The sequence below is a fragment of the Zonotrichia leucophrys genome, chromosome 8 (genome assembly GCF_028769735.1).
Source record: "Zonotrichia leucophrys gambelii isolate GWCS_2022_RI chromosome 8, RI_Zleu_2.0, whole genome shotgun sequence".
In the NCBI taxonomy this organism is placed as follows: Eukaryota; Metazoa; Chordata; class Aves; order Passeriformes; family Passerellidae; genus Zonotrichia; species Zonotrichia leucophrys.
In genome coordinates this window covers 20,616,655-20,627,104 of record NC_088178.1, presented here as the reverse complement: position 1 = coordinate 20,627,104, position 10,450 = coordinate 20,616,655, and the positions used below count along the sequence as shown (strand labels likewise).

The 10,450-nt window shown below is 58.7% G+C and overlaps 1 protein-coding gene across 2 annotated transcripts; it reads right to left on the bottom strand.

The window, feature by feature from the left end:
- Positions 1–4,816: 4,816 nt before the first annotated feature.
- On the bottom strand, positions 4,817–8,433 carry LOC135451303 (Krueppel-like factor 2). 2 transcript variants are annotated; one of them, XM_064720376.1, is made up of 3 exons: positions 8,162–8,433; positions 6,964–7,939; positions 4,817–6,180 (listed from the first exon to the last, which is right to left on the bottom strand). In XM_064720376.1, the coding sequence occupies exons 1-3, from the start codon at positions 8,285–8,287 to the stop codon at positions 6,005–6,007; spliced, it is 1,278 nt and encodes a 425-aa protein (XP_064576446.1). In that variant the 5' UTR covers positions 8,288–8,433; the 3' UTR covers positions 4,817–6,004. The 2 variants fall into 2 exon arrangements, with proteins under 2 accessions (XP_064576446.1, XP_064576447.1); XM_064720377.1 differs by having other exon boundaries at positions 4,821–6,180; positions 8,195–8,431.
- Between the last annotated feature and the right edge of the window lie 2,017 nt (positions 8,434–10,450).

Genomic DNA, 10,450 nt, shown 5'->3' with positions numbered 1-10,450 from the left:
TCCGGGACTCTGAGATGGTCGCTGCTCTCCCGGGGTCGCGAAGCCGACCCTGGTTTCTCATCAGGAGTTTTCCCGTCTCCTTTCCCGAGGTGCTCGCTGGCGGCTTTGCCCTGTCCCGTTCTGCCCGGCAGCCGTGCCAGGAGCCAGCCAGAGCCACGGCTCACATGAGGCAGCCCGGAGCGAGAGTTTTATTAATAATACTGTCCTGTTTCCTCTTCCCTGTGGGAAGCGATGGGGGAAGAAGGAAAGGGGAGCAAACAGTGGTGTGGGGCCAGGAGAGACTTCATGAATCACCTTCCTGCGAGAGACCGAGGCTGGGCACGGCCGCCTGACAGGAGTTCGCCTCAAGCAGATGGTTTCTGCACAGGGCAGAGATACACCGGGACCTGCCCGCCATCCTAGGAGAGGGGTGCCTCTGAGGGGAATCTCTTCTCCTTGCAGCCCTGGGATGAGCTGAACCCCACTCGCTCTTGCACGGAATCCCTCGATGCCTGCCAGGCTGTGCTGAAGTTACCACCGTTCCCATCCTGCTGGTGAGCCCTTCCCACGAGGATTGGCACATCACCTCTGTAGCGAGGCACAAACAATGCCCGTGTGCCACAATGGGAACTGGTGACACCCCCAGAGTACCATCTGTTGTCCCCAGAAATAATTTAATCCCTTTTCCACACTACCAGGGATGACTTTTAGCACCCTTCCCACAAGGACAGAGCTGTTCCTGAGGTTTTGCCTGCCCTATTTGCTCTCAGCTCTACCTCACCTACCCAAGTCCTCCCCCATCAGTGTGTGTGGACATTGATAATAATTTCTAGCACATTTCCTTGCTCTCTTGCCACAGCTGGCCTGGAAGTGGGGTCCATACTCCCCCAAGGTGGGCTTGCAGAAGGACACAAGGCTTTCCCAACTTTTGCGGTCTCTGCCTGCTTGGCTAGCCTGGCACTGCGGTTTCATGGAGAGCTTTGTAATACCAAAAAAGGGGCCTCTCTTTTTGCCACGAGTTGTTCGGTTGTTCACAGTCGTTCATCCTGTTAAAACGGCACTTAAAGAAAACAAAAACCAGTTCCAAAAATAAAACCTTGAGACAGATGGGGCCATTCAGCGCTGGTTTTTGATTATATCTCCCACTTGTTGGCCTGCCTCCCCCACACCTCTGTGAGCCTCGGGAGCTGTGTCCCACCCGGAGCTGTATGGACCCGCAGGTGAAACACATTAGCCGGGTGCTTCTGCTAATGGGCTCATCAGCAGAGCAATTAGCACTGCTGCAGGGGGGCCCGCAGTTATTGTTTCTGGCCTGGAGTTATTGTTAATGGCCACTGCATCCCCAAGCTAAGGGCAAAGGGGAAAGGCTGGAAGGCTGAGTCACGTACCTGGTCCGTCATTGAGAGTCCTGCACTGGGACTGTGCCCAGATCTGACCACCAGGGTCCTGCCTCGCCGGGGCACAGGGAGTATGGAGGGAATGCAGGGAATCAGGGAAAGCCAGCAGCGACAGGGAGTTCAGCACTTCTGTGCCCTGGAACTCTGGCATCACTGTCCTGTCACTGCAACACCATCACCCACCTCCAGCTGTCCTGGACACCAGGGATCCAGAGTGATCAGCCACCAAGCAACTGGGGGAGAGATGTGCTCCCAGATTTAGCCCTGGCAGGAAGGCTCCCTCCGGGCCAGCTCCTCACCCACCTGGGGAAGGATGCACCTCACCTCATGCCCTTTACCCCTGTCCTGGCTGCCAGGCATGACCCAAGGTGGCCCCAGGCCAGAGGTGTGCGTGCCTTCTGACCAGGGCTCAGGGCGTGTGTGTCTCCCAGCCTGGCACCAGCGGAGGAGGACAAGTGCAAACACTGTGGCCAGTGGGGCAGGAGAAGGTTATCTGGGGCCCGGCAGTGGAAAAACTCTCGGTGTGTGACTAAGGCACGACAGCGCCAGGTGTGGGTCCAGGCAGGGCAAGGGAGCCGGGAGTTATCGCTCCCCCGTGGCTTCAGGTGCCTGAAGCCAAATGTTTCCTAAGGGTGCGGTGACAGCCACAGCTCCGTTATCGTGGCACCTGGCCCACCCCAAGCAGCATGGACACGGGGACAGGTTGTTGGACCTTCCCCCCATGGTAGAGATGGGGCACTTCCCACTGCTCCTCCAATGGGAGACTCAAGCCCTGGGAGCAGACTTCAGCAGAGACACCTTGGTCCTAGGGACTCAAGCTCTGGCCTCACGGTGAGGAATGGTCTGTGTCAGCCTGTCCAAGCACCCCCAAATTATCCTCCCACCCTGGAGCACCCAGGCTGCATCCCACCCACAGCACTCTGGTCTCCTCCCCAGCTCTGTGCTGTCCCCATGGACCACAGCATCCTGAAGGTCAAGCTCTGGCTAAGAAACCCTCAAATCTGCAACACTCCTTCTCCCTATGGATCAACAATCCCAGACCAGTTGTGGAACCTGTAGGCTGTAGCATGGGGGACCCCCATGAGCTGGGTCATCCCTAGACAACAGAAACTCACTCAAGCTTCTCATTCACCCCTCCCCAGCTCTGAAGACCCCAGGGCCCTGCTCCAACTGGCAGGTGCCAGGCCATACTGTGGCCATGACTCACACTTCTGCTAGGAGGTGTTTCTCCATACCTTGCTCCTTCCCTTACTCCCTTGCCTCCTCATTGGACCAGGTCAGCTGTACCCCAAAACCTTGGGGCTGAAGAGTTACAGAAGTTTCAGGGATCTCTGCACAGTTCCCAGAGTCCTTTTTGACAGGAAGTGACCAAGGTGGAAAAGGAAGGAAGGGAGACATGGCCTAGCTTAGGGTTCTCCAGCTGACAGCAGGTGCACACACCACAGGGATTGCACCCCAGCCGTGCCTCCCTCAGTGTTGCCAAAGGTGTTTTCTTGCTGCCCTCATCACTTTGCAGGGCAGGTTTTACTGGGGACAGGACTGGCCTCGCTTCTCCAATGGAGAGTGTGTCTAAGCCCAGACAATTGGAAGAGGGTGTTTTTTATTAACAACAAATTAACCGTAATTGTCTTTTCCACTACAGCCACTCCTCCCCAGCCATGCAGTGGTGATTCCCAGCATTGCTGGTCCATTTGGCTGCCGTGCCCCATCATGTGCCTGAAGAAGTGCCTTGCCCCAGGCACAGGGGAGCAAACCCAGAGCAGCTCTGTTTGGAGGAGCCCAAAGCACCTTCCCCTGCTCTTGCCTACCCATGTAGGCAGTGGCAGCAGAGCCGGACCTCACTCCTGCCCTGGCATAACAATGATGAAAGGCGAGAAAGAACTGGTTTGTGCTCTGATCTCAGAGCTGAACCTCAAAACAGCCGTGAACCGTCACTCCAGCTCCCAGGATGCTTAGGGAGGACAGGACAGCAGAGCCAGCCTTTCCAGTGGGACAGGATGGTTGGAGAAATTCATCGTTCCCCTGGAAATAAAAATAATAATCATAATAAAAACACAAAGCCAGAGATTACTTATACGCACACAAACACGCAGGCACGCACTCTCCCCATCTGGCTTTGCCAGCCTGACTCATCGCTAATTCAAACAGCCCACACCTTTCCCTCTCCCTCCATGTGACGTTTTGAACAAGTTTCCAGGGAAGAGGCAGAAGTTTTGCCCCAGCTATCCCCTGGCATTTTAGCCTTGTCCTTGGGTTCTGGTGGTCCCAGGAACAGGACACCCCCAGTACCTCATCACAGACCACATGTGTCCCAGCACAGTCACCCCTACACAAGCACCTCTCAGAAAGTGGGGCAAGCAGAGGGTGGAGACAGCAGTGGAAAGGACAAGTGATTGAGCCTGACGGATCTGTGACACCTGTGGATGCAGCCCCGTGGTCCTGATCTCAGGCCTACAGGCAGAACATGATGTCCCAAGCTGCTGCCACCCTGCCTGGAATCACCCATGCTTTTGTACCTGCTCAAGGGCAGACCACAAGGTTGGGTGCTGGTCCCAGAACAGAGTCCAACACCAAAATATTAGCCACTCCTCAGGGGAACATCAGACCTGTTCTGCCATTCCCATCTGAGCAGGAAAGAGTGGGATCAGCCCAGCTATATCCCACTTCCACTTGCAGGGCAAGCAGCGCCAGGGCACCCTCCAGCCCTGACCAGCTGCTGGGGGTCACAGAGAGGAGCAGCAGGAGGGAGCCACTGCCACCACCATCCCAGGCCAGGGCATCATACAGCTCCCTGCACTGCCAGCATGGTGTCAGGTCTGGACAAGTTCCTGCCTTCAGAGGGATTCGTGCATCACAGGTAATCAGCTGTGGGAGGGAGGGAGGGATGGAGCCAGACCTGCTTGCTGAGCTCCAGGACCTGCCAGCATGCTTGTGCTGAGTCACCACCTATTAACGCAGGGAAACCTCAGCACCTGAACCCCGCCAAGCTGCCAGGCCATCCCCAGGAGGACAGCAGAGACAGCATCCGGGACCAGCTGACACCAACATCCCTGCTGGCTGTGACCACAAGGCCAGTGCTGCACAGCTCCCACTGTGAGGCACAGCAGGACAGGACTGCTCAGGAAGAATTCAGGACCAGCAGGGCTCTCAGTTGAGTTTCGGCTGCCATTCTCCACAGAGATGACTCACCGCAGGACCAGTCACACCATCCCAGTGCCGCAATTGCCCCATCTGCAGATTAGGGAAACTGAGGCACAGGGAAGTGAGGTGACTCAAGAGCTGTTGCACAGGAGATGCTACTCAGATGCCGAGGCTTGGGCGTTCCCCATCGATCCTCCGCAGCTAACTTAAGCAGAAATGAACATCGATGTAAATATTTACTGACAAACAAGCTCAGCCTCACCCTCTCCTCTTAGAAGAAACCTTTAAAGTAAACTCTCCTGGCTCTTTCATGTTTACATCTTGTTTATTTATTATACAGCAGATCACAATATTTCAACAGTTTGCATATAAAGAAAAGTAACATTTCAGAGTGCAAGAGAACTAACGTGCCCAAGCAGAGAAATGTTAATTAACAATATACACAGACGGGAACAGTGCACTTCCCAAAGCTGAGACTCATCTGTGTTCCCAGCTGGAAAAAATATATTAAAAAAAAGAGAAACATTATATATTACTGCTTTGTTTAATTTACAACTTGCTTTGCAGAAGCTGCACATAAAAAGACTCATTTTCTTTTGAGCTTTCTTTTTGAGCTTTCTTTTTTATCCCCCCCCCTACAAAAATTTCAAGTATAGCAGAGACCTGGGCATTCATAGCTGGACTCACTGTCCTTTACATACTAAATTTTAAAAAGCAGCATGGGGAAGGCAGCTGCAGCAGTACCTGGTGTCATCCTGAGGGGAAGAACAAGACAAAATAAAGTAGACAAGAGCCAGGAGAGACATTTTAGGCTCTTGAGTGGAAAACTGGGAATGGCCAGGGGGGTCCCAGGCTGGTGACAGGAGCTTCCCTGTCCTCTGTGCAAAGTGACACTGTCCTGCCAACACCTGCAAACCTTTATAGCCATGAGCCAGTCAAATCCCACCCTCACCCCATCCACTCTGGGCTTTGGGTCAGGTTTGTTCTGATGATCACAACCGAGACAACCAGCAACCCATTTCCCAGCAACACAACCAATGTGCCCAACTGGCATGGCTTTCCAGCTAAAAAGCAGCCAGAGTCAGCCACCACAGCCCCTAGAGCCAGGGGGGTGCCAGAATCTGGGGGGAAGAAGGTTAAGCTGATGCCAAATACAAGCCAGGAGTTCTGGGGACAGACCCCTTTATGCACCAGCTCCCCCACTCACTGGGTACCTGGCTGGGGGGAACCCTCCAGGCATGGGGAGCTGAGTGGTGATGACTGGGCAGATGTTTCTCGCAGTTTTGCTCCCCACATACATCCCCAAAGCAGTCCTTCCCCACCACTTGGCTGGGCCAGCTCTCACAGGAGCAGGAGGAGAAAACTAGTTATCAACTACAAGCGGAGGGGGCTGGGTGGCCAGGCTGCTCCCCAATGCCATCCCTGGCCCGACACTATTTACACCGTGAGCTGGCTCCGGGGACATCGAGTCCGGCCGCAGGCACCGCTCACATGTGCCGCTTCATGTGGAGAGCGAGGTGGTCCGAGCGGGAGAAAGCCCGCTCGCAGAGGTGGCACTGGAACGGCCGGTGCCCTGTGTGCTTGCGGTAGTGGCGGGTCAGCTCATCGGAGCGGGCGAATTTCCAGCCACATCCTTCCCAGGTGCAGTGGTAGGGCTTCTCGCCTGCAGAGGAGAGGGGGTGTCAGTGGGCTTGTCGGTTCCCACCCTCCCTGTGCCTTCAGTTCGGGGCTACCCTACCCAGCATCCCCTTTTCAAAGGGATGGGAGGTCCATTGCGCACCTCTGCCTGCTCAGTTTTCTTTCCCCTTCTGTCCCCCATTTTTTTGCCTTTCCCCATGTGCCAAGATGTGTTTTCTGGGCATCCCTGCCCCATTAGAACACCCCTCCTCTGTGCCTCTGCTTCACTTTAAACTGTGGCTGGTCCCCGGCTGTGGGCTGGCACCGTGTGCCCTGTCCCAGCTCGGCCAGAGGGTCTCACCGTACAACCCCCAGTTTGCCCCCTATTCTGTTTGTCCCTAGCCCAAGTGGAGAGTATCACCATGTCCCTAAGTCCTACCACCTCAGTCACCCCCGGGCCCCAAAACCAGCAACTGGAGGCGCCACAAGAGTGGTCTCGCTACATGCCAGGTCCCTATGTGTCCCTGCCCAGCGCCACCACGGGGTCCTTCTGAGCACTTCGGGGCCATCCCCATTGCCCCCTGCCCTACACGCAGAACGCCTCCACGCAGGCTATCCCTGGGTGCCCTCACACAGCCCTACCACGGGACCTACCGTGCACTCCCTGACCCACCGCAGGGGTCCTCCCCACGCGACACGCCCCCACTCCCGGTGTCACCTCCCGCGACGCCCCTTCCCAGCCCGGAACCTCGCTCGCGGGTCTCAGCACGTGCCGCGGTACCCGCGCCCGGGACCCTCCGTGCGTGTCCCCGCCCCGGCGCGCCCTTACCCGTGTGGGTCCGCATGTGCGCCTTGAGGTGCGAGCTCTTGGTGTAGGTCTTGCCGCAGCCCGGGTATTCACAGTTGTGCGTGGCCGTTCGCTTGCGCGCCCACGAGCGGCGGCCGCGCTTGGGCTTGCAGTCCTCGGGGGGAGCCCCGGCCGGGAAGTACTCCAGCACCGGGGAGTTGGGCGGCGTGACCAGCAGCCCGGGCAGCCCCGCCGGGCCCGGGCCCGGCCCCTTCAGGGGCTCCCTGAAAACACTGAAATGTCCATGAAACTGCGGTGGCGGCTGGGGGGCGAAGTGGGGCGCATAGCGGTGCGGGGCCACGGCGTAGTGGGGCGGCAGGTCGGCCAAGAGGTGAGGATCGGCGCCAGGCAGCGGCTCCTCGGGGGGCCCCAAGCGGCCGTGGGGGAAGCCCGGGTAGGGCAGCGGCGGCCCCGGCACCGGTCCCGGCCCGGGACCCGGCGCCACGCGTGGCTTGTGCTCGCCGCCGCCCGGTCCCAGGTACTCGGCGGCAGACATCCCCAGCATACAGGCGCGCTCCTCCGGCTGCTCCTTCTTGATGCGGGGCCCGAAGGACTGCGCGGGATCCAGGGGCAGTGGGCGGGCTAGGGCCGGGTGGAGGGGCGGGTGGTGATGGGGGTGAGGGTGGTGGTGGGGGCCGCCGGGCACCCGCAGCTCCGTGTACTCCCTCCGCTGCGGATCGTAGTGGCCGGGCAGGTCCGGGGTGAGCAGCTCAGCCACGTAGCTGTGGCCCTGGCCCTCGGGGTAAGGCGCCGGGAACTTGCCCGGCGTGGAGTACGAGCCGTCGCTGTCGTACGTGGTACCACAGCTCTCGGGGGTCTCGGGCAGGGGGTAGTTGGGGCCGGTCGGCCCCTGCCCGCCACTGCTGGTGTGCGCCAGGATGAAGTCCAAGTCCACGAACTTGCCCAAGTCATCCTCCTCCCGCTTGACGGCAGCGGGGCCATCCTGTTGTAGCATCCTCTGCGGGAAAACGAAGCGTCAGGATCGGCAGGAGACGGTTGCGGCGGCACCCGCCGCCCCAACACCGCGGCCCGCGCCTCCCCCCAACCCGTCCGACGGGTCGGCACCACTCCGGCTGCGCTGTGCCGCCCTCGGGGCGCCCTCCGACGGCGAGAAGGCGGCCCGCCCCCCACTCCCTGGCCAGGCTGAGCCCCCGCCCGGAACGCTCTGTCCCGTACCCACCTTGCCACCCTCTCCCCGGTGCCAGGTGCTTACGTGGAGCATGTCGGCGGGCCGCTCCTCTAGCGGCATCAAGTTGGCGAAAGTGGAGATAGAGGGCAGAGTGCTCTCGTCCACGGCCGCCGCCATGGCTAGCCGGGCCGAGGCAGCGGGGCCGGGGCGGGCTGGGGGAGCGCGGTGCGCGGTGCGCGGAGCCCGGCACCGCTCCGCTCCGCTCCCCGTGGCAGCAGCGCTGCTCTGCGCCGCCCCGCGCCCCTAAGCTGTTAACAGCATGGCTGCGCCCCGATTGGTCCGGTCGGCATTGATATTCACCGCTGCCACTTACCATTGGCTCTGCTGCGGCCCGAGCCACGCCCCCTCCGGCGGGGCTGCCCCGGCGGGCGGGGGTCGGCGGTTGCCGCTGCCCCGACCGCGCTCGGAGCCCGCGCGGGACGGGACAGGACGGGCAGAGCGGCGGGGGCTCCGCGTCCCGGTGTCCGCGTCCCGCTTTGCCCTGCTCTGCGACACTGTCCCACGGGGGAGAAGCGACAAGGGTGTTGTTGTGAATCGCGGAGGCCAGAATGCTGCCCGCGACGTGAACGGGGCAGCGGCGCCCTCCAGGCTGGCCCACACTACGAGCGGGGCGGGGGGCTGTAGGTGGTAGAGCCGGAGATGCCCCGGCACCCTGTCCCGAGTGGAGCATGGGCAATGGCAATGGCTCTGTCACAGGCACCCTGGCGCAGGGGTACATACAGGCAAAAGCATTTCAGCCACTCTGCCGGGCACAACACTCTCCACGGGGACCCCGAGAGCGTCAGGGGGCAAAGCGGCAGTCCCAAAAAGGTGTGCTTGTGCCTCCATAGGAGATGAACCAGATAACCGAGCCCCGGTGCCCCCACACCCCCGCGCGAATCGTTTCATGTAAGCGCACCCGTGAAGCCGCGTCCTCCCGCGCCGCTGCTGTCGGTGAGGCAATCAGCAGCACAGAGCGTACCAGCTCGCATCTGGCTGCGTGCAGGGTGCGTGTGCGAGCCGAGATAACTGCTCCTCGACCCTGCCGAGGGCTGGCACCCTGCCGACATTGCCTCATCTCGCCCCACAGCCCCCACAACACGTTTGTCTGCCCTCCCTACGGACCAGTGCTGTAGCTGAATCTCCGACCGCCCTGGCACAGGGACATGGGTCGGCTGTCCCACCCTGAGCAGCCCCTGGGACAGCGCTGTCCTGAAGGCTTCCCACGGCAGGGGACACAAGGATACAAAGCGGTTATCCTGCTTTGAAGGAGACACTCAAGTCACCCACCCTATTCTAGCGAGTTGGGTGATGGCACAGAGACCCAGAGCACTGGGCAGGCCTCCCCAGGGGCTCCCTGCCTCCCTGTCCGGCTCACACAGCAAGATCTTCTCCGTTTGGCCCCCATCCAACCAGTACTAGGAATGGCCCTGCTGCTGTTGTGCTCGAGAAGCAATGTCCCTTATCTCTTGGAGCCTGTCTCCCTGCTCTCTGGAGCTGTCCATCTCCAGATACCTTTCTAAGAACTGAGGCTGTTGCCTGCTCTATTCAGAAGCAAGGAGTCAATTTAAAAAAAAACAAATATAAACACCAAAGGTGAGGTGTGCACACACACCACACGCACATGCCGCTTCTGAATCCAAAGCTACTCTACCAGTTGCTTTCATCACCGCGCTTTAATTATAAGGGTGGAGCATTGCAATAAATTATTTCAGTAATCCAGTGGAACAACAACAATTCAGATCTTCCCCCTTTTACCAAGAATCCCTGCCCTGGTTTCCAGAGCACATTTTGGGCTGCTGCCTGGGCCCCATCTGCTTGTCTGCTGGCAAGGCAGCAGGTTTATTAATGGCACCTATTGGGTCAAAACACATGGGCTCCAAAGTCCTTCCTCAGAAAAAGTCACCACCAAAGTACCAAAGAAGCATGTGGGCATTAGTTGAAATTACTTTTAGCTTGCCTCCCAGAGTAGTTTATTCAAGTCACCAGTTAATCCCATTTCTTGTTTCTTGGCCAAACAATAATTAATAGCAAGGCAGTTCCTGCCCCAGACTTTTACAGATAAGTAAGAGAAAATGCCATAGGAGACAGAGTAATTCCTCTTGGTTTTCCCCTTTTCCAGGCAGTTTTGGCATTTGCACCCGTGCTGACTTATTTTGAGAGGCGTCGCCAACAGATCAGCTTAATTTTTACAGCCAATATTTCTTGCAAATGTGGGATATTCCCCAGGAAACTCTTTTTACTGATGCTCCGGTGGGAGGGCGGTGCGGCGGGGAGCGGCAGCATGCCAGGCACCGCAGC